Source organism: Ursus arctos, unplaced genomic scaffold (genome assembly GCF_023065955.2).
Source record: "Ursus arctos isolate Adak ecotype North America unplaced genomic scaffold, UrsArc2.0 scaffold_1, whole genome shotgun sequence".
Lineage (NCBI taxonomy): Eukaryota > Metazoa > Chordata > Mammalia > Carnivora > Ursidae > Ursus > Ursus arctos.
This window is the reverse complement of record NW_026622763.1, coordinates 87782446-87806926: the sequence shown is the minus strand read 5'-3', so window position 1 is coordinate 87806926 and position 24481 is coordinate 87782446. Positions and strand designations below refer to the sequence as shown.

The 24481-nt window shown below is 38.2% G+C and overlaps 1 protein-coding gene and 1 non-coding gene across 4 annotated transcripts in view; one reads left to right on the top strand and one right to left on the bottom strand.

Annotated features, from left to right (window-relative positions):
• BARD1 (BRCA1 associated RING domain 1) overlaps positions 1 to 22720 on the top strand; it is a 148466-nt gene extending 125746 nt beyond the window's left edge. For 2 of the 3 annotated variants that reach the window (XM_048213948.2, XM_026492016.4), the window contains 5 exons: positions 5729 to 5837; positions 11585 to 11720; positions 12264 to 12356; positions 19150 to 19247; positions 20297 to 22720. In XM_048213948.2, the coding sequence (XP_048069905.1) occupies positions 5729 to 5837; positions 11585 to 11720; positions 12264 to 12356; positions 19150 to 19247; positions 20297 to 20629 (769 nt within the window). In that variant the 3' untranslated portion in view covers positions 20630 to 22720. The remainder of the gene's footprint in view (positions 1 to 5728; positions 5838 to 11584; positions 11721 to 12263; positions 12357 to 19149; positions 19248 to 20296) is intronic. The other variant, XM_026492018.4, reaches the window with a different exon arrangement.
• On the bottom strand, positions 21119 to 21258 carry LOC113250946 (U4 spliceosomal RNA). Its single transcript, XR_003314269.2, has one exon. It is a non-coding gene; the product is annotated as a U4 spliceosomal RNA (small nuclear RNA).
• Positions 22721 to 24481: the final 1761 nt, after the last annotated feature.

Sequence of the window (24481 nt, the reverse complement as noted above, 5' to 3'; positions counted from 1 at the left end):
TAGTTCTTGAGTACTGAATGCCAAAAAATACTGTCTTTGTTTCCACATACTTCAGGGCCCTGTAAGCTGAAGGAGGCATATAAGCCTGTCTCGAGTCCATTGGTTTTCATTGCACTATAGACGCAAGGAAGTCATGGCTAATGTAGTTTCTATTGAAAGCATGTTTGAGGGGCGCCTGGGTGGCTTAGTCGGTTAAATGTCTGCCTTTGGCTCAGGTCATGATCCCAGGGTCCTGGGATTGAGCCCCACGTTGGTCTCCCTGCTCAGCGGGAAGCCTGCTTCTGCCTTTTCTCCCCGCTTGTGCTCTCTCTCGCTATCTTTGTCACTATCTGTCTCTATCTGTCTCTCAAATAAATAAAAATAAAATCTTAAAAAAAAAAAAAAAGAAAGCATGTTTGATGGAAGACATATGTCCTTACACCAAATATAGGTTCTTCTTACTCAACATTTGAGGTATATGTGTATTTTAAAGTAATCTCTGCACCCAGCGTGGGGTTTACGATCAAGACCTCAGATCAAGAGTCCCATGCACTACTGACCGAGCCAGTCAGGCGCCCCAACGTTTAATATTTTTGGATTGACTTTATACCTTTTCTGCTACTATAAGAATTCAACTTGAATTATTTCAGTTGTGTGTAAAGCAAACTTGTAGAGAGGAGTAAAAATTTTTGTAACTTAGCCCTGGTAGGGAGAAGAAAACCAGAGACAAAATCCAGCCTTAGAATTATTTTTGGATGTCTTAGAAGGGAGCAAAGCTTGTATATGAGGGCTGAGGGATCCAGGTTAGAAAGTTATGTATTCTGATACGTTCTTGTATTAGGTTGTCATAAATGGTGCTAAGACCATTTAGATTTTGGAGAGAAGACTCAAGAGCTATTTTTTTAGTAATATTTTTAAAATTTGAAAATAACAGAATCTTTTTGTAGTCTAGGAGGTGGAGAGAGTCAACAATTCAGAAATATAACTAGGCCTTGAATGTCTATGGAAGACCAGTTATAGGAAAAGAAAGAATGGAATATGATTTATTGCAAAGCTAAATGAATTTAAAAGCATCTTATTGAATACTGGTGGAGGGAACTAAATGAATTTAAAAGCATCTTATTGAATACTGGTGGAGGGAAATCTTGAAACCTTGTAAGTAAGGCAAGACAAAGGTAACTAAGAATTAACTACATACAGTACTATCATTTTTACTCTTTATCTTCCATGTTCATAGTTTAATTAAAAAAATACAAGGATTTTGGTAAGTTCACCAGTGAAGTCTCACAGTCCTGAATTTCCTTGTGGAGGCTATGATCCTTAACTATGAATTTCCTACTACAAAGTTTTGGGATCCTAAGTCTTTATGATTATGGAGGGATATGTATATAGTAGAAAGTTATATATATCTACTTCAGACTTTATATTTTGTTTAGATTTAATGTTAATCTAACACCTTACTGCTTTTTAAATCACATTTCGTTTAGAATACTTTCTTATGTGCTTTTGGGCTTTTGCTATGCAAACTTTGCCACTTTTTAAAATACATTTTGCATTTAAATGCAGTATATTAATTCACTTAACTTTGATTTTACTTATGTTTTACCTGAGAAATTTACCTCTTATGCACTAAAATAAGAGTCCGTTACCCAAGAGGGAAAATTACTTCTGTTTGAACCTCAGATGAAAAGGTTCATATCTTCTTTGCTTCATTGTTGCCTGAGAATATTTATATTGATGATTGGTCAAAACCTCAGTGGCTCTTCTTCCCCACTGCCTTCAGTGCATCATCCACTGTGAACCTAAAACAAAAGCTCTTCGTCCCATCAGAACCACTTTGAGTGTATGGAGAATAACATGTGCCTTTTTTTTTTTTAAAGAGATGTTTAAAGTTTAGGATTTGGTACTTGGTCTGCCACTAACAGTGTTTTTTGCAAGGGTGTAGAATTCGTAATTAGAAAATATTACATGGACCATTGGATCTATTAATTGTCCCACTGCCCTAGTTAATTTTTAAAAAATTAATCTTCTAGAAAGATAATTTATGTTTTGTAGCTTAAGAAAAAGAAATGTTGCTCTTTCTGTGCCTTTCCTGCTTCACAGCAAGCCAAGTGACTTGAAAAATTGAAATCTATGTGTTTGCAATTTTATAGGATTCATAAAGGATTTCATTCATGGACTCTCTTGGCAGCCTGTCATGAGTGATAGGTTTAGTATGAGTAAAAATGCCTTTTTGCATGAGCATTTGGGACTGAATGATCTGTATGTGTAAGTGCATATTAGAATTTGTCCATCTCCTCCTCCCTTTTTTTTGGGTGGCGAGCCTTCTCTGGGGCCTACCTATGGGCAGGTTCTACCATCTTCTTGAGTGGAAAGGACACTAAAGGGTTATACTGTATTCTGAACTCTTGCCTTTGGGCAATGTTAAACACAACAGTTCAGCTCTTTAATAAGAACTTCCTTCTCATTAGTCTTAGTAATCAAAAAGAATCCTAGTGAGGAAAGTTATTCTCACTGTCTTCAATTAATTATCAGTCACATTGATAGTCTTCTGTGCATGTGACTTTCCAAGTGTTACCTTTTTTCAAAAAAGAAGATAAATTAATTATGTACATTTATTTATGTATTTATTTAAAGTTTATTTATTGTGGGGGGGAGAGCGAGCGCAAGTGGGAGGAGGTAGAGAATCTCAAAGAGACTCTCCACCAAGCACGGAGCCAGACATGGGGCTTGATCTCATGACCCATGAGCTCATGACCTGAGCCAAAACCACGAGGCAGTCCCTTAACTCACTGAGCCACCCAGGCACCCCTAATTATGTACATTTAAAACCAGTTATTTTTTACACTAAGTCTAAAGAAAGTGTTATTAGTCCATTCATTCAAATATATCATTTTGGGGAAAAAAGTGGTATGACTTTTTTGTGTCCATGCGATAAAGAAGAAATTTTACGTGCCCTGTCTCCTCCTGGTGTGGGTTTTTGAAGGTGCCGCAGAAAAACTTGATTCTAATTTCAAATTTCAGTGGTCCACAACAAAGCAGAAACATGACAGGATTTAATAGGCTCCGTCTCCTGTGATGCAGGACTGAGGTTTAACCGATTGTCTTTCAATCTGTAGCATTTGTATGTGCTGTTCTCCAGTTCGTTAGCGATACAGGAGGGCTAAGGATTTAGTGGGCTGTGTATAAGCAGAAGCGTCCATAATCCAAGTGCATGTTTAAGATCATATGAGGTAGTGAGCTTTGTGTAGTAAGGACTTGAAATGTAAGTTAGAATCCTGCCAGTCATTTTATGGAGGAGAACTTTAGACAGTACAAGCATCTCACTTGTTCAGACCATTGTTTTACTGGGTACTTTTTGTTTGAAGCCCACTGGCTGCTGGTGGTACTTTCAGGAAATACTTTCATTAACATTGTTTTATGTTATCATAGTGGTTATTCATATCTGTGTAACACAAGTATACTGCAGTTACTGTTTATTAAAGTATACTTGCTTAGGCTCTTACATTTTCTTTCTTTGAAGTGTGAAATTTACTGTTGTCTATTTTAAAAAGTCCTTTGGTATACGGTGATTTTTTTTTTTTTTTTGATGACATATAGTGTGACATCTTTTTTTGTTGTTTGTTCATTTTTGTACTTGGTGGTTTAAGACCTAGAATTTTGGTTCATTATCTCAGATTTTGATTTTGATTGTCATACTCACAGAATATATGTGTGAGGGGATTGTTTATTTGGCATGTGAGCACAGTAATGTAAGAGAATGAAATTAAGAAGTATCAGCTATAGTGGATGAAATCAGCTGCCTTTTGAAATAAACTGAGATTGTCTGCTCTAATGTATGGGAATTTGGAAAGACCCCAAACCCAGCACAGTGGCTTGTCACTTCGTTGTAAACCAGAAAGCAGAAACACAGTATAGTTCTTGGCTGGAGAAAGACTGTTGCCAGGGAAAGGTTCCAAATTATTGAACCTAGGCCTAAAGGGAAATCTGAGAGTACTAATTTATCAATGTTTATGGACACATCCCAAGAAGATTGAGTGAACTGATAGTCATGAGTAGCAGTCATTAGAGAAACGGCTACTGTGGTTCATTTCTTCATGCACTAGCTAGCTCTTCCTACTATGCCATCAGAACCACTTTCTCCAAGGTCATTAATGACCTTGCCTCCAAACCAGATTGGTTCTTCTATCCCTCATCTATGTGCGCCTCACATAGCATCAGAGTTGACACCTTCCTCCCTCCCCTTCCTCCCACTGTTTCCTTCCAGATCTTTTTCTATACATTCAGTACAGTACAATTTGAAAAACTGGTATTGTACCATGTTTATCGTTTTGTGTCCTATTGAACACGTTGCATGTTCACATGCACTTTAGTGGCCATTACATGGATATACCATAATCTTAAAAACCATAAAAGCATCTAAAAGAAATGCTCATTTTAGGAAACTTTTTTGTCATAATAAAATATATTAAAATTATTCTGAAACCATATGTAAGGGAGTGGAAGAGTAGACAAAAGTTGTATATTTTTAACAATTTACTTATAATTAAAAAACTAATGATGGACAATATTGACTATTATTTGGAATAAACAAGAAAAACACAACCTGAGTCAAGTCACTGGAACCTTGTTCTTTCTGTTTTCTTGTCTATGAAATAGCAGATTTCTTCTATTTCTGAGTTCTCTTTCAGTGTAACATATTCTTTTTTTTTGTAATAATTTTTTATTATGTTAGTCACCATACAGTACATCCCTAGTTTTTGATGTAAAGTTCCATGATTCATTACTTGCGTATAACACCCAGTGCACCATGCAATACGTGCCCTCCTTAATACCCATCACCGGCCTATCCCATTCCCCCACCCACCTCCCCTCTGAAGCCCTCAGTTTGTTTTCCAGAGTCCATAGTCTCTCATGGTTCATTCCCCCTTCTGTTTACCCCCTCTTCCTTCTTCCCTTTCTTCTCCTACCGATCTTCCTACTTCTTATGTTCCATAAATGAGTGAAACCATATGATAATTGTCTTTCTCTGCTTGACTTATTTCACTTAGCATTATCTCCTCCAGTCCCGTCCACGTTGCTGCAAATGTGAAATCGTTCTTAGCATATTCTATGACTTGTGAATTAGTACGTGCTGAAAAGTCAGCGTCAACTTGTTCCCTAAACCACCAGTTGATTCTCTTGATGGCTGTGATGACTATACAATGTACATACATATTAAAGTTAATTTTAGAAGTGCCCTGCTCACTGCTGTATTCATTGGTTTGTCATGTGGCGTGGTTTTCTTTCTGCAGATCTGCATGCCTGTCCTGTGTATTTATCTAATTTCTGTATTTGTTTATATAGAATATAGAGCTTATAATAGCTATGGTAAATTATTTTTATTTGCATTTGAAAGCATCTTGCCCTTGGTGATTAATGATTATGAAGCTATATTAAAAATATGAATATGAATACAGAAGAATACAGAGTTGTGAAAAAATTCATGTGTAAGTAACAACATATTCAATTAAAAATACTCTCTAGAATGGTCTGATGTCAAATTGAAATTTCACATCTTTTTTCCATTGAATTCAGCAGCTTTTGATACTTGATCCTTATGCTTTATATGAATTCCGAGTCATTTATTTTAGTAAAAGTTGTATATTATTAAGGAAGTTGAAAAAATTCTTCCCCTGGTGTATCCATTTAGTTAAAAATCAAGTCACACATTCTATTTACTTAAACCCATCTGCACTTATTTTACCAGTAACATATTTGGTTTGCGGCCTGTGGATTATGCAGACGATGAAAATATGAAATCACTATTGCTGCTACCAGAGAAGAATGAATCATCATCAACTCGCCATTGCTCAGTAGTAAGTATGGATTAGGCTTTGGGAAATTTATGTCTTTTATTGGAATTGGTTGTGAAAGGAACGTAGTAGGAAAATTTTCAGTTAGTAAATTGCTTTCAATCACCAATTATCGAACACTTCCTTTGTATTAGGAATTGTGAGTTCAAAGACTATTAGAATCAGAATAAATCTAACAGCAACTATTTTTTTGACCCTCCTGTATATTTTAGGGACAGTCATACTGCAACCAATGTGACAGATGGAGCTCTTATTCTCAAGGAGCTGACATTGTAATGAGAGATAGGAAAGAGACTGTAAATATGTAAGCTAAAAATAAAATAAATTCAGGAACTTGTGAATGTGTGTAGAGTATAACTGAATGGAGGTTGAGGGCCCCAGAAAAGGCACTGCTTTAGCTGGGGTCATTGAGGAGGTCCTCCAGAGGGCTGATGTTTGAATTGAACCCTGAATGAGGAGGAGGAGGAGTTATCCAGGCGAACAGCTGTCTGGACGACAAGTGTTCCCTATAGCAAATGTTGTATAGGGTCCCTCAGTGGATGAGCTTGGCGTGTTTGAAGGTTAGAGAGCAGGTCATACTTGCTGGTGACTAGTCAGTGTCTAAAAGTAATGGAAACCACTGGGAGGATTTAGAGCAAGGGAATGACATGATTCGATTTATGTTTTAGAAAGTTCGCTCTGGCTGCTTCGTAGTAAAGAGACAGGGCAGAAGCGGGGCGATTACTGAGGACTGTTTCACTGTGACAAGAAGGGGTGTGGTCACTTGGATTAAGGGAGTGACAGTGGAGACTGTGAGAAGTAATGAGGTTTAGTGTATATTTTTGAGTTACTGGCAACAAACTTTCTGATGGATTTTATATGAAGTGTGAATAAATAGACCTAGTGTGACTTTAGCAGTGGGGTGGTAGATGGTGGTGCTGTTCCCTGCTGTGGAGAAGGAAATCAGTAATTCTCTGCCAATTTTGTGTCTGTCAGGTTGAACAGGCAGGTAAGTCTGTAGCTTGGGAAAGAGCTATAAGCTAGAGAAAGTGGAAAGAATGCTTATTCCTTAGGAATTTATGATATAGTGGGGGAATAGAGATGTTAGAAAAGTTCATTACATACTGTAATAAATTTGTAATAGAAGCCATAAAAATGTATAGTAGATTCATAGAGAAGGAAGAAGCTGACTTCAGGAGGGATCAGAAGCACTTCACAGAGAAGGTGACAAAGAAGGCATGTAAACTCGTAAAGGTAAAAGCTTTAGCAAGGCGTCTGATAGAATGTGCTTGGCGGCAAATAACAAAACATTTTCCCAAATGCCGAAAGGCAGTGTCTTATCTTTACATAAAGATAATCTCAGTATAAGAGAGCTTTCCTTGGTGAGTTCAGCCGTTAAATGGCTGCACCAGAGACCCAACTTCTTTCTGTCTTTCTGCATTGCCATCCTCAGCTTGATGGCTTTGTCCTCACTAATCTCCCCTCGGTGGTTACAGGATGATTGCCACAATTGTAGATGTGACAGTGTCCATTGTTAAAAGAAGGACGAAAATCTTTCCCAGAAGCCTTCCACTGGACTTCCCCTTAATGTCTTATTGGTCATAACTGGCCACACAGTTGGTGTTGACATACCTTGTGGTTGAAGACAGGGTCAGTCCTTGAAGAGTGGACATCTGTAAAAATTGGGGTTCTGTTAGTGTGGAGGAAGTGAGGCATGGATCCAGTGAGGCATCGCCCCTCTGTGATCAGGCGTTCAAAGTGGGGATGGCAGTCCAAATCTAAGGAACAACAGCTCGAAGACAAGGAGGCGTAAAGGACCTTCGAAATCTGAGAAACTAGATTTAGTGTGAGAGGAGCACAAGGTGTATTATTAGAGAGGAACCGGAGGTCAAGAGTGAGGTTGGGATCAGATTGTGAAAGGCCTTGGATCCCCTGAGGAGGAGTTTAGACATTACTGCCCTACTCAGTGGGGCACTCTCAGTGCGTTTTACTGCAGGGGACAGCTCGGAGTGGGCTGAGACCAAAGACGGGTCAGGAAGCTGTGTGGTGGACAGAGCTCTGATGAGAAAAGGTGGTGTGATGTGGGCAGGGAGGGAAGGAGAGGGGTGTGGTGGGCACATTGCAACTGCCCAGATAGGGGGAGATGAGAGGAAGGGATGAGTTGATGTCTGTGACCAGAGGTCCTGAGCTTGTCTAGTGAGGGCAGTGGCACAGTGGTTGATCCCATTGTTGATGAGGAAGTGACCTAAGGTACTTGAGGAGATCATAGGTGCTGTCACAGGCTAGTTAGCTTTGTACTCTGAGAACTATCTCCTGCCTTCTCCTGGACATCAGCTGTGCAAATGGGCACCAAGCTGGAATTTTGATAATGAACTGAGAGAAAGTAGAAACCAGCAGTTTCATTTTCTTAGTTTACAAATGAGAAAGCTGAAACCTAGTCTGGTTTGCTCATGGTTAAGGAGCCATTACAAAAAAAAGAAAAAAAAAAAGGTTTTTTTTTTTTTAATGGATCAGTTAGAACTTGAATTTCTTTATCTTAGGTCAGTACTCATTCAGTGCCACCATACTTAATTTGGTAAAATAAATGAGCATTTATTTTATTCATTTGGACTTGAACTCTCTCCGCAGAACATAGAACTGAGAACTAAGTTGTCATTTGCCAATGTTGCTTTTATGAAAAGCTGGAGGATTGTTTTAAATGTGTCAAAAATAAGGGTGTCGTCATGGTATTCTTGAGGTGTGAAAATGGTACTGTCCTTCAAAGAAGAGGAAATTGGTTATCCTCAATTCTACTGTCCAGTTACTGTTGTGTTTTTATTAAATGCAAGAAACCTATACTTTCCTCATGTCACATGGACATGGCCCGAGAGTATCATTATTTACTATCTTACTGGTAAATTTTTGGCTAAGGAAAAGCTAATGTGTAGAAGTCCTAAGTTGAAAGGGTTGTGTCTTTTCTGGAATGTGTCTTCCCCCAACTGCTGTCAGACTCCCTTTCACTCACTCTTTTTCAGCCATGTTGGGCTGCCTCACTGTTTCTTGAATCCACCAAACACACTCGATTTCCGGTCCTCTGCACTAGCTGTCCCCTCTGCCAGGAACGGTTGTGGGGACCTGGATGTACACAGGGCAGCCGACTCTGGTGTAGTCCTGTCAGGGAGGGCTCTGTACTGCTGTATCTCACACAGCAACCTCCCAGCACTTCCTATCCTCCCAACCCGGCGTCATTTTCCTGTACCACTAATCATCTGGCAAAATACATTTTTATTTTATTGGATTTACCCCCGTTGTTCTTACATGCCCATAGCCAAGTACCCAGATACCAACAGACCCAAGACTCTGAATTTTTATTTCTTAGATTGTATCTCCTTATCTCAGGGCCTTAAGGTAATGGCATGGGTATTGAGACATATTTATCTGTTTTATGCGAAACAGCAATACAGGCAAGATGACGAATGTGTTCACATATCTGACAAATATTTATTGGGTGTCTGCATATATCAGTCAGTGTTCCAGGCACTTGGGGTTACTGTGATCTCTGCTAGGTTGGCACTTCAGTTTGAGAGTGAAGGTGGAGACACAGGGGGCACCTGGGTGGCTCAGTCAGTTAAGTGTCTGCCTTCAGCTCAGGTCATGATCCCAGGTGGGATCCCTGCTTAGTGGGGAGTCTGCTTCTCCCTTGGTGGGCTCCCTGCTTAGTGGGGAGTCTGCTTCTCCCTCTCCCTCTTCTCCTCTCCCTGCTTGTGCTCTCTTACTCGCTCTCTCTCTCTCTCAGATAAAATCTTTTTTAAAAAGAGTTTGCTTAATGTCATTGTACATAGTAACTATTATCTATAGAATCAGGGTATTGAACCCTTGGAGTGTTTTCTGAACATCTTTTGAACCTCATGGTTCTAAGATCTCTGTTTATTTCAAACTAAATTCCTTGCCCACCCCTCACCTCCTGTTCCAAATCAAATGTGTGGCTTTGGTGGCTGTTTCATTATTTTTTTTCTTAATAGTATTCCTTAACTATGAGAAATTAGTGCCAGTTTCTTTTTTTTATTCAAATGTAGAAACTATGATAGGAAAACGCTTGACCCACTTTGGTGCTTTTCTGGGGTTGATGGAAATAGTATCATATGCTATATTTAGAATTGATATCTTTTCACTCTTGTATTTTGTGCAGAGAACTCATTTAGCTGAAGTGGAGTTATATAAATTGGAAAGTAATGTGTTGCATTTAGAGCTATTTTTGTGGCACTTATTTGTATAACTGACAATTTTTGAGTTACTATTTTTTACTACTTAGTAATTGAATGATCCATAAAGTGTACTGCACTGTTTTCATCTTAAGGAATATTTACAGTGTTTAGGTTAGACATGGTTACACCACCTTATAACTTAGTGAATGGGGAAGATACGTATAGAGAAATGGGATGTAAATATATGTGAACTTGTCCAGTAAAACCTTTGCCCCTTGAACCTTAGATGAATAAGTAATTCAGGAAACTGAACTTTTAAGTGCTAAATATTGCCATTAAAAAGACCTTTTATAGAAATCTTTTAAAAAATCTTGTGTACATACAAGCTTGTTTAGTAGCGGAATCCATTCAATAGATTTGAATGAATGAGCTCGGTGTAGCTAAATGGCTTAGGTGTTACATTGTAGGGCATCAGACTGGATTATCACTACTCTGATATGTGAAGTGAATATTTAAATACTAACTTCCTCGAATCTAGTTGCTGGACTAGTTGCTGGACGGGACTGGTGATCGTCCTTCAGTGTTTCACTTGTGTTCTTCAGAGCTTTTGAGAACCCAGAAAAATCCTCTGCATATAAAGTCACACATGTCAGAGGGCCCTATGTCTTGTATTTGAAAATTTTACAGTACTGTGTTTGGCTTTTTGTCTTCTAATACAGTGGTGTTGATTTGCTTTTTCTTTTCTTCTTTGCTGGGTCATTGATTGTCTTTTATCGGGTGGCTTGTGGCTAACTCTCATTCCAGTTGCATTTGTTAAGTTCTGTTGGCTGCTGTTCGAGGCATTATCTCATTGTTTCTTTGAATCTTTCACTTCTAATCTCAAATGCTATCCATTGGTGTCTTCTCTTTATTTTTGTTGTTTTTGTCTCCTGTAAGTTCTATGTCTTTCTCTTCAAGTGAAAATATTGGTCGTTATAAAAGCAATTCTTTCCTTTCCATGAGCTACGTTGAGTTATTACTGTTGGTGGATCTGATCTAACTTTTGTATTCTCTTGTCTGTTTTAATTTTCTCAGTTTTGATAGGTAGCTGTTTTGATGTTAAGAGTTTGTTTTCAATTTTTGAGTTCAGTGCTGTTAGAAGCTTTAGTGTTCTTTGATTTTTCACATAATCTCAGTTTAAAATAAAAACACCGAACTGAGTTTTAACTTTAGGGGAATAAGTTAGCGGAGGGGAGATAGGGAATTGATCATTTTAAGTGGTGTTTTGGGTTACTTAAGGAAAAAAAAGGCTTCTTGGAGACCAAATGAAGTTGTAAAATCCTACGGAGATCCAATTTAGAATCGAGGAAACAAGATGCCCTGGTTTGAGATTGCTATTCCAAATAGCATTTTATTGGGGAAAAATAAAGGACTAATAAAATGTATTGACCATTAAGGCTCTGAGTGACGATTTGGTGGAAATTGTGGGAAATTACCAGATAGAGGAAGATAAGTACTGAGACTCAAGCTTCTATCAAGTGCAAGTCAGTTAATATCTTTCTCTAGTCTTTAAATGATTTTAACACTGTGGTATCTCCCCTTTCTTAGCAGATGAGCACTGGTCAGCGTAGGGATGGACCTCTTGTGCTTATAGGCAGTGGGCTTTCTTCAGAACAACAAAAAATGCTCAGTGAGCTGGCAGCAATTCTTAAGGCTAAAAAATGTGCCGAATTTGACAATACAGGTGAGTTTTATATACTTATTGTTGGGTCAAAAAGTTTTCAAATAGGTAATCCCTTTGTAGACCTCCCTTAATAATTTATATGTTTTAACCATTGGGGATTGGCAGTATACTTTGAATCTTGTAATACATTGAAAATGTGTTTATAGTTATAAACCACATACAGGCCTAATTTAGTTATGAAATACGAAGTTTAAAGTTTTGCACAGATTTTAGGACAGAACAGTGTCAAAAGGGCAAACTTACGAGTTCACTGGTGACAAATTGTGTACAGTGTAATGCTTTATTTCTTTAGTTATAATTTGACAATAAAAGAAAAATATATACTTCCTAATGTGGCTTTAAAGATACATGGTTTATGATCTTATTTTTCATGTTCTTGGCCAGGATGGAGAATAATACTAAATTTAAAAAGTCTTATATCTAAGTATAAAGATTGTTGCTTTTGAAGAAAATTCAGATTATGAAGCTCAGACCAACTGGTTATAACAGTTAAAGAATTATTTTGTTTTGTATCTCTGTTTCTCTTCTTTTTTTGTATTCCAGTAACTCATGTCATTGTTCCTGGGGATACAGTTCAAAGTACCCTAAAATGTATGCTTGGGATTCTCAATGGATGCTGGATCTTAAAATTTGAATGTAAGTACTGGACTTGGGAGAACTACAAAATGAATTTAAGTTGACTAATTTCATTTTTTATGCTGCTCTACTGCCAATAATTATTTAAGGAACCTAATGTTAATTTTTTTTTAAACCTCTGGTTAGTCACTGCATTTTGAAAAAGCTTATGTTAATGGTATCAATTAGATGTTCTTGATGTGTCCATAGAAGTGCTTTTTAGTCTTTTTTAGAGTTTTTTTTTCTACACTATGAACTATTTTAATAAAGAGTGAATAGATTATATAGTAGACTTTGAGTGTTATGATATATTTAACTTAATAAACACATGTTTTAAATATACTACCATGATGTGAAATAGTTTATAGCTTTCATTTATCATTTTTTTAGGGGTGGGGAAGGAAGAGAAGGAGAGACAGAATCTTAAGCACGCTCCACGCCTAGCACGGAGCCCAACCTGGGGCTCAATCTCACCACCCTAAGATCATGACCTGAACCGAAACCAAGAGTTTCGCTTAACTGACTGAGCCACCCAGGCACCCCTCACTTGATGATTTCTAAAAACTGTGTATGCTTTCTTAGCTGATCCAGTGTAATTAAGGAAACTGCTGGAAGTTTAGACTCCCTTGGTACTACCTGATTTGGAGTGATTACACCAGCTGTTATCCACACCTCTGCTGAAGATGTTTCGTCCTTATCTGCTTCTTGTTGGTGGTCAAGCACCACCACTCTCAGAACTGCCTTTCACCCTCCCTGCTCTCACTTGTTTGCTTTTCTTACCCTTGGCTTCACTTAGGACTTCAAACAAAAAGAAAGCTCATACAGGGTTATTTCTACTCTTCAATAGCTAAACTATCTGCTTTGCATACGATAGTTAAAATAGGACAGTGGGTATACCTGTTTTGTGAACTAATTTTTTTAGAAGAGAATAATGGCTGTAAAGGGGTCCACAGGGGTCCCGTGATGATGGGGCTGATTACCTTGATCCTAGCGGTGGTTACGTTACACAGGGCTGCACACATGATGAAACTGTGTAGATCTGCATGCATATGCACGCACACAGACCTGAGTGCATGTATAACTGATGAAATCTGCATAAGCTCTATGGATTGTATCCATGTGTCAAATTCTTGGTTTTGATATTGCGCTCTAAATGTGTGTAGGGCGTTCGATTGGACACTGGAGGAAGGGCGCATGGGACTTCCCTGTACATTTCTGCATGTCCTCCTATGAATCTATAATTATTTCAGATTAAAAAGTTAAAAAAGGATAGCAGGTATTTTTAATGAAACTTTCTTTTTAAGAAGCAGAGGATGGACTCGAGTTAGTTTTAAAAAAACTTTATGGCTTTGTGCTTTGAAGGTTTTATGGTAGAAATGCTTGATTTATCAAGATCTTAATTGTGTTATTAATTGTGAAATTAATTTGGTTTGTAGAACAGTTTCCCTTTAGCAGTTGGTGTTCATGTCCTTTTCAAATGCGGCTACCACTGTCCTTGAGTTGCCAGTCTCCACTGATGGGTCAGATCCAGCTAAGGCTGTGACCAGCACTATCACTCGTCTCTGCTCATCCATATCTGTGATTAGTCTGTCTTGGTTATGGCCAGTTTAAGAAGTATGATAAGCAGTTGGACTGACTGAATATGTACAGAGAAAAAAAAAGTTTCCCTTTCTGCCTCACTTTTATTTTTGAACTTCTTTTCCCTTTTAAGTCCGTGGAAAGTCTCATTGGGCCTCAGTGTTTAAAACAATTGGTTTCATGATTGTAGATGCTGTTTCACTGAAGCTGCTCCGAAGCTTTGCCAGTGGTTATAGGAAGGAACAGATTTCCGTAATAACAAGGCCTTAACAGTAAAGAAGCCATGTGAGATTTTGAATGTTAAGGCATTGCCAGTTTAAGTCTTGTTCTTGTGAATATGTTCAACTTGCATCTGGTTAAATATACAGGCTACATGATTCATTTCCATAAAATCTGCCTTCTTTAAGAAATGGAAGTTTTGTCATCTTAATGGCTTGGCCATGTCATTTTTATAGAATCACGAAGGACTCAGGCTGACTCAGTAGTGTGCAGTTTGGTGATTCTTACAGTGGTGAGTAACACTCTCCAGTGTCAGTAGTTCTGCAGGATAATGGATGTGTGGAATGTCTCTCTCTCTCTTTGTAAATTTTTAATTTTTTAAAAGATTTACTTATTTATTAGAGAGAGAGAGCACAGGCAGGGGGAGCGGCAGAGAGGGAGAGGGAGAAGCAGGCTCCCCGTGGAGCAGGGAGCCCGATGCGGGACTCCATCCCAGGACCCTGGGATCATGACCTGAGCCGAAGGCAGCTGCTTAACCGACTGAGCCACCCAGGCACCCCGCATGGATCCCTTATTTAGGATTTTATTTATTTGAGAGAGAGAGAGCACAGTGGGGGGGGAGAGGGAGGGAGAAGCAGGGTCCCTGCTGAGCAGGAGCCTGACATGGGCTTGATCCCAGGACCGTGGGGATCATGACCTGAGCCAAAGGCAGATGCTTTACCAACTGAGCCACCCAGTGCCCTCGTTGCATGGAGTCTCTTACTGAAGTTCATATTCTTGTACTTTCTAACAAAGAGTCCAAAGAGAAATAGGGTCAGGGTTTGGGATAATTACTGTAAATATTCCCTGGGTTTATCAAGAGAAGGCAAGAAACTGCAAATACCTTCTGTCTGAGTACATATTTCTCACTACATTGTTTTTTGTGTCAGACACGTCATTTTTATTTTTTAAAATGTTCAAATCTATTCAAAACTCTCTGAAACAAACATGTATATTGAAGAAACATGACATGGAACAAAGCTTTCAAAATTAATTGTAAAGATTTATGACTTATTAAAAGTGGGTCGTGTGGTTGAAGATACCCATTGGTTTGCTGGTAGACAAAATCTTTACTTGTTTAACTATATGGAAACTTCAATATTATCTTTTCATGGGATTTTCCATAAACCAAGTAGATTCAAGAAGACATTCTATCTAAACTTTTCTCTGTAGATAATTACCAAAATAATATAACAAATTAAACGAATTTAAACAAATTAACAAAAAAGAATTATAACTGTCTAAATTTAGCTATTGGAAATTTTCTGTTTAACCACGTTTGTCTTAATTGGTGACCACCTCTTATTTTCCCACATTATATATGTAGAGTATATTACAGCGTCACAGTGGAGATTCTGAGAATAGGCTTAGTTGTACTGTTGTGCCAGCCATTTGTTCATCATATTTATTTTATAGCTATTTTACAGAAACGGGAGATACAGATAGGAAGATTCCTTTAAGATTAAATTTATGGCTGAGCTCCTGCTTAAGTCCTGGTTCTGGTGCTAATTCCTCACATGCAACTTAGAACCATCATCATACAAGGGTGAATTTGGATAATTGAAGACATGACTAGAATGAAAAAACAGAAGATGCATAAATAAGTGATTTTTATTCACTTTCTACACTGTGAATATGGTGGAGCTACATCCTAAAGATGTAAACTCGCCTTCAAAAAGAGGAAATATCTTTCATTGACCTATCCTTTTAGTACACTGCTTTCAAAATTTCCTCTAGCCTGACCTTTTTTAAAAAGAATTAATTCTGCCTCTTCACTTCTCATCTCAATGTGAAGAGGAGAGCAGATGGCTGTCATCTTTTCTTTAATAATCTCTCCCTCTTCCCCATTCTCCTCTAAGTTTAGCTGCTGGAGAAGTTTTGAAAGTCCTTAGCACCTGAGGTCATTGCCATGGGAATGTGCCAGACATTTTACACTGGACTGGTGTCTGTGAGGTGAGGAAGCACCAAGTAGGGTGTTTTTTTGTTTCTGTTTTAGTTGAGGAAGATGGAATCTAAAAGACAATCATTATACCATCATATTATAAATAACCTCACAATCAGGTTAACAGACTTACACTTTTCTATTAAAATTCGTTTCTTCGAATTTATTCTATTCAGTAAAATAGAATAGAGTCTATTCAGTTCTATTTTAACTTTGCTAATTTAAAAAAATATATACCAAAGCATTTCTATCAACTAAAATTGATAGGCAACTTCATGTTTACTGAAATCCTTCAAAGATTCTGTAAGAATTATTTAAAAAAAAATAACATCTTTTGATCTAATAGTCCCACTTCTGAGGATTTGTCCTAAGCAAGAAATACAGAAGAAAGAAAAGAGTTACTTTCATTGTTATTTCCAGTAGTAGGACATAGGGGGAATAACCTTAAATCGGAAATAATTAAGAAAAGTTTAAATATAGTCTCTGAAAAAACTCATATTTTTATGTGACAAATATTAAGACTAAAAGTATTATAAAAAACAGGATTGTTGAAATTTTTAAAAAGCATAAAACAATTATATATTTACTTTTAACATATAAATGTGTGTGTGGCGCCTGGGTGGCGCGGTCGTTAAGCGTCTGCCTTCGGCTCAGGGCGTGATCCCGGCGTTATGGGATCGAGCCCCACATCAGGCTCCTCTGCCATGAGCCTGCTTCTTCCTCTCGCACTCCCCCTGCCTGTGTTCCCTCTCTATCTCTGTCAGATAAATAAATAAAATCTTAAAAACAAAAACAAAAAAACATGTAAATATGTGAATGCATACAGGCGAAGGACAGTCAAGAGAAAACATTGGTGGATTGATAGGCAGAGACCTGTTTGTGATGTATTAAAAAACAATGTGTGTCTGGGGCACCTGGACGTCTCCAGTCTGTTAAACATCTGACTGTTGATTTCTGTTGAGCCCCGGCTCATGCCGCAGGCTTTGTGCCCAGTGTGGAGGCTGCTTGAGATTCTCTCTCTCTGGCTCTCTTTTTCTGTCCCTCCTTCTGCTCCCTCCCCCCCACCGAAAAACAAAAAACAAACAAAAAAACCCAATGTGTATCTTTTAAATGAAATCCAAGGCTGTAGGAAGAAATTCAGCTTCTCAAGTTCTCATGACAATTAGAAAGTTCATTTTCTTTTTCAACTTTCCGAAGATTAATTGGATACGTAAGGGCTTCAGTCTTAATCAGGGAAATTAGCACCTGTGTGTGTGTGTATGTTGCTGCAGTCAGATACACCAGATCTTTTATACCAGTTCTGTAGACCTAGCAAGTGCAGTCTGATGTGGTGTGATTGTCCTACCAGTCAAAACAGAAATTCTTCCATACTTATTTAAACTTTAAATATATGACTAAAGAACACCAAGTATGAGTTTTTTTGATTATTAAGAAAAAATTTTGGATGTTTGAAAAAAAAAAAGTTTAGTCTTTAATCACGGCTCTAAAAAGGGGATTATTTGGGAGCGCCTGGGTGGCTCAGTCAATAGATACATCGTAATATGCTTTTTTGACAGTTTAAATATAATCAACCAAATGAATTTGTAAAATGGATATGCAGCAAGCATAAGCACAGCCCATTTCTGTATTTCTGTAATGAAGACATTTGCTCTTCTTGTTACAGTAGTTACCATAGGAGTATTCGGTCCTTGGCTTTATATGCTGTCCTGTTCATTCATCTAAAGATACTGGTATGAATGCTCTACAAGTGTCATCAGGAAAGGAGATTTAGGAAGGGGACTACATGCTTAAGTGATAGAGTAAAAATAATAATTTACATGTAAAATAATGAGTTTAAGGTAAGTCCATGATTGAGCTAGATTGCTAATGTTTTTTAGGTTGGTTTTTAATATTAGATACAGTGTATGATGCAATGTAAGCACACAGGCATTGTTTCTGGTATGTATGATACTTTGACCTACTCAAAAATATTGAGACTCATTTTCCATATATAACACATATTTTAATATTAGCTCCATTAGACTGTTTTTTATTCAGTGGGCAATTACTAAAAATTATATTTTTAAAATGCAGTTTTTGTTACATGTAGAAACCCAACAGTTTTTATAGAACAATTGTATTTATGATAAGTTGGTGAGAATAGTAAGATTCAGAAATTCAGCATAACAAACTTGGCTAAATAGGATTTTTGAATTAAAAACATTGGAGGAAAGGGACACCAAAACATAAGCAAAATTAAGAATCACACGATAGGGAATTATAGCCATCCCAAGGTTGAACATTGAATTTGTATATGCATTAACAGTCCCAAGTTAAGAAAAAATTCAATCCCTTGACCAAGCTCTGCTTTTGGAGAGATGGAGGATTCAGTTGTTCAGATCTTCTGACTTTTCTATATTAAGCAGTATCTTGGAACGTGTCTATTGAAGCATCTCTAAAGCATTTGAAATATTCGTCAAGTCATCTCTAGACTAGAGACTTCAGTTGTGTACCTGTCAGATTGCAGACATGTCCCCAGGTCTGCTTACTGTTCAACAGGTGCTGTCGTGCCTCTGCTGGGTGGCCATCTGAGCTAGGTGCTGTGGGCGGAAGCACCTTTCCTACGTCAGAGTCTCACAGGAGGTTAGACACAGGACTGTGGAAACGAGCAGTGCAGGAGATCAGCCCTCAAGTTCAAATCACTGTGGGCTGAACTAAATGACGGACTTTTTATCCACCTTCCTTTTGGTAATTGCTACAAATAAAAATTTAGATTTTTGTAATTGCATGTGAAATAGCATATTGATTTAGGTTTTTCAGAAAAGAAACTAAAATTCGTATTCAGTACACTTCAGTGCTCAGTTCTCTGAAGGAACGATTTCTTACGTGTTCTTTATATGGAAAACCATTTTTATTACATTTTGTTTTAACATGAGTAAGGTTTCTATTTCTGTTTCAGAACAATAGTTAAAACAACCATGGAGAAGAAAAACCACCTAGGTAAATTACTTGTTTCAGTGAGAAACAAGTACTCATTTTACCCTTGTTTTTTGTTAGGGGTGAAAGCATGTCTACAGAGAAAAGCATGTGAACAGGAGGAAAAGTACGAGATTCCTGAAGGACCACAGCGAAGCAGGCTCAACAAGGAACAGCTGGTATTTGTCTTTTGATACTGCTTTCATTGGTCTTATTATAACTTAATAGTATCACCATCAGGAAAAACTTCTCTTGCCCTTTCAACAAGTACAGGTGACTGATTAAAATTTTAATTGTGCTTGTTTCAAGCACTTGATTCTGAGAGATGATCACAATGAGCAGTAAAATCCAGAAGGTGATGATTTCATACTGTTAATGGATTGTTGGCATCTTGAACATTCCCATAAACCTTTCAGAATCTGCGGTAAGTCTCAGATACAAGAGTAACTTGAAAGAAGACTTACGGCTGCTGCTCGGATTTAGTTCCCATATGTCTTTATTGCCACATATTGCAGTTTTAATGGCTAATATTCCATCATCCTGTGTGTACATATATATTAGAAATGATGAAGAAAAATTTTCATAGAAGGCAATTGTGGAACTTTTTTTTTCATAGAGCACAAAGCGGTGTGTTTCATAGCTAATTGGATACCTAGCCCTGGCTTCATAATGTATTGTACCGCAAGGAATATGTATCTTGAACCCTGGAGGCCACACTCCCACCAGGGCTATCCTCGAGACCGGAGGTTGGTCGCATACAGGGACCTGAGTAAGGATCCACAGAAACGGTGTTCCTCATACAATCTTACTAAGTGTAGCCAGGTATCCCTGAACCACATTTCAGATACCCTAGGAGTTCGTGGGGCTTCATGTCCCACCAAATGTGAATAGCATCTGATAAAGGAAGTTTGATTTCTGTTTGCTTTTTAAAATGTGCAGTATATCAGAAACATAACACACACAGCACACCTAACACTTAAAATCTGAGGAGAGTGAAGTTCCTGAGATGGTGACTGAGTTTTAGGAGAAAAATTATAACTAGGAAACCTATAAATACATAAGTACTTTTCTTGACCCAAATAATGTACTTGAAATACAGCTTAGCCCAGCACTTCATTTAAGCAGCTTCTTAACAGCTCATGACTATTTATCTTTATTTTCCTCATTCATATGCAGTGTTTTTAAATATTTTGATCTGCTTTTAACGAGCCTTTTCTTGTTATTTCAGTTGCCAAAGCTGTTTGATGGGTGCTACTTCTATTTTGGGGGCACCTTCAAACACCATCCAAAGGACAACCTTATTAAGCTTGTTGCTGCAGCTGGGGGCCAGGTCCTCAGTAGAAAGCCCAAGCCAGACAGTGACGTGACTCAGACCATCAATACGGTCGCGTACCACGCAAGACCCGATTCCGATCAGCGCTTCTGCACACAGTATATCATCTACGAAGATTTGTCTAATCATCGCTCAGAGAGGGTTCGGCAGGGCAAAGTCTGGATGGCTCCTTCCAGCTGGTTTATCGATTGTGTGATGTCCTTTGAGTTGCTCCCTCTTGACAGCTGAATATTGCAACAGATGAACGTTTCAGATTGAACTCACATGGTGTGAGAACCCAGCCATTGCACTGTTTTGATCATTCACATTTTTATGACTAGGTATACTCGTTCATACATATTTTTTCCTTGAATTCAAAACAAAACAAAACAAAACTTATGCCAGAGTTGGAATTCATTCTGTGTTTACCATTTAGATGCTGAAATTCTTTGAAGGATTTTTCTTTTTAAACTGGTGTATATTTGGATTCATCATGTCTTTTTATTCATTTATCAGCTACCAAAGATCAATGAGAGAGTACTAGAACCATTGGCTAAATATACAAGCCGTGTTGTTTCTGTCTCAGCCTTTTAATGTTCTTTGATGAAGACAATGCACACTGGGCACCAGCAGAAGTACTTCCCATCCTTGGTAAACAGAATATTGTCAAATAAGTGAGTCTGGCTTTAGTGTCATAGAGTACCTGGTCTGAGTGTACCACCAGGGGTGTTAAATTCTTCTGTCTACAGTTGTCTTCATCTTACGTTGCATTTAGTTTCTTACAATTTACGTGAATGTCAGTTCCTTCGTTTTTTCAATTAGCAATAATCGCACCTCGGATAAACTCATTGGCTACGATACTGCCAGTGCGCAAAGCTGGTTGCTTCGTTTTTATCCCTTCTTTTATCTTAGGTATTCATCAAGAAATCATGATTTAAACCATAGCATTATTCTTTGGTGGTGAAAATCAGCATTGGACTTATGGTACATATTTTTATTGTATATACTTGCTTATTGTTAACCATCAATTTGTGACCGTGTTTATCTGCAGTATATGCATGTATACGTAGAGCGTTTTCTCTAACACATTTTAGTATCAATATTCCTTAGAAGGTCTCACCAGATTAGTAAGTTGTCAATCAGATGTTGGTTGAATTAGAGGCCAGTCCTTTTTTCGGTAGACCTCGCTACATATTGCTAAAATAATTGTTTTTGAAGGTCTTCTTTTGCCAAGTTTTTAATATTCCATTTTTAGATGGCTGTGGAGGCAGAAGTTGGGGATTATCTGATTAGAACAGATTTTGTGCAGGTGGTACAAAAGGCCATCACAATAAGTCTATAAAGGCAGGAGTGGAAAGGGCTCACTCCTCATACCACGACAGTCAAGGCTGCAGAGTCGGACACAGGACTCCTGAGCCTGGGAGTCCTGGGGAGGTTACTCTGATGGGAGTGTTCCTGTTTGTGAATGAATCGACAAGGTAGATTAGATCATTTTAAAATATTTGTAAGAAGAATTCTTTAATAAGTCTTCCTAGAAACTGAATATACTCCTAATATGAAAGACATGGGAAGGGAGACACTGTGGGACCTGCCAGGTTTGGTCCCTCATGGGGTGGAGATTTGTTAAGCACTGGATGAGAATACTGGGAGTCTGAAGTGAATGAACATAGTAAGATTAATTTATTTGTAAGTTTGAGATTCTGCTGATTATTTCAAAATGAATCTTAATGTAATTCCTTCCTTGACATGTCACTTCCGTATCAAAAAACACATTGTGTAAACGCAGTGATAACCTGCGAACCCTGACCTTCACAGATGCATTAGTTCTGCAGCCCTCTCCGACCAGTAATGTGTTTGTCCCACATTTCATTCTAATGGAGAATGATGAACACCATAGCACCAAGCAAATCTGAGGGGTTAGATAATGTCTGGATTAAATAATTTAGGACTCTCTGGGATTTTGGTTGTCATTTTTGATTTATAACTGACTTGTGGTCACTTTCTATTGCCTCATCGGTCACATTCCTAGACAGGTTTGTGTCTGTTCCTCTGATTTGAATCCCTGTTTGTAAAACAACTTCGGAGGTTGCTGCCCACTCAACTTCATTCATTTTCTTGGTTTATCCCCCCTCCCTCTTTGTCATATTTTGTTCCCCACTGTTAAGCGATTTTATTTTTGGTTCCTTTAAATATTTATTTTGACGGCAGTTGGTTGATGTTAAGCTCTTGAACTTTGTAATTTCTGTGTAGATACACTTGTAACTGTTTTCATTTTTTAATCACAGAGTCATGCTTCCTTTTTCTTGACTATAAATCATTAAAGTTATTTGTGTTTCTGTATTTCTGTATCTTCCTATAGAAGTAGTTTACTTATTCTGGGCTGTTGAAGAGTAAGACTCAGTAAGTCCTGGGAGGAAACCTTTGAGCTAACAAAAGCTGACCTTTTGGAACACTTAACACATTGTGGTTAATTTTGGATAGAAATATTTCTAAACTGTATTAGATACCTTATTACCTTAAATACCTCTGTCTGTTAAAATACGGTGTAACCTTGATAGTTTGGAAACATCATTAAGAGGGTCAGTGCTCACACAGTGATTCCTTCATGGTTCCATTAAAGCCAGAGGATCGGCAGCTTGTCCGCAGTATCACGCGCGGCTGCTTTCTGCTTCTGCCTGCATTTTGCAGCTTCTTCCCTTGGAAGCCACTACTTTGTGGCTACTTTTCTATTTCCTTTTAAAAAGAAATTTTTTTTAAAAGATTTTATTTATTTATTTGAGAGAGAGAGAGAGCATGAGCAGGGGAAGCAGCAGAGGGAGAGGGAGAAGCAGACTCCCCGCTGAGCAGAAAGCCTGATGTGGGGCTCGATCCCAGGACCCTGAAATCATGACCTGAGCCAAAGGCAGGCGCTTAACTGACTGAGCCACCTAGGCACCCCCCTACTTACCTATCTCCATTTATATTTTACCCTATCCAATTATTTTTCTTTTGACTTGCTAAGGAATGAAAACCAGGCAGGAACCATATTAGAATTATGAGTGAAATGAGGATAAGTAAGCAATGTGTGAGGATTTTGGTGATTCACCTAGCAGATACTTAGATTTTTGTAGAAAAGATTTACCATTTATTCTACCTGTCTTGATTTCTTTTGAGCCTGTTTTGTGAATTTGGTGGTTAAGTGACCTCTGTATAGGTGAAGATTATCTTTTGGGAGGTTTGATGTTTTTGTGGGAATAAGATGCAGGGAGGGGCAGTCACATTACACATTAGCTGTAATTACCTCCTTGGGTTGGGGCAGAAAAAGAGTCCGTTGTGATCTGAAGGTTCGTGGACCTTACCACAGCCACAAATGTGTATTCTGTTCTCTAACCAGAACACAAAATGGCAGGAAATTGTGCTTATTTTAATAACTGTAAGCCACTATTTTGTTGGAACTACAAATTGTGGACTTAATGTATGATCACCTAATAATTGAAAACTAAGCGGTTCTAATTTTTTTCAGTCAATTAATACGATTATGTATGTAACTAATACATACTATCTTATGAATTAAGGACTGTTGATTATGTAGCTTTCTAAGGCATACTACACCATTTTGTTACTAGAAGAGCAATGTGGGGGAAGTTGAAGGCAGTAGACCTTTTGGACCCTGACTTGGCTTAAAAGGTTGAAGACTAACTCCCCAGACCCGAAGAGGACTTTGGCTCCAGTGCTCCTGTGGGCCTGTGTAGGTCACTTCCAGAAGGTCAGTAAGTCTACTGTCAGGCTTGGAGATTGGATTATAGATATGGGGGTGGGGCTGGGGCATGACTTCTGTGCAGGCTTTGGATCAGTTGGACCTGGGTTTATCATCTCTACTAGTTTTGCTAACCTGTGTCTGCAGTTATAAAGTGGGAGTCGAAATACTCTTCATCTAACATGGGCATAAAGATGGACAAAAGCTTTGACAGCCTCGTTTGGGCATTTACAGGATTATCTTCCAAAACCTTGGTGAGCAATATGGATCAGAGACCTCTCTAAAAGCAGCTCATTAAAAGGTGACTTGTGGTAGTGAGCTCATTTCTGTCCTGAATCGTCCTGGCTGTTGTCCCCAACCCCTGC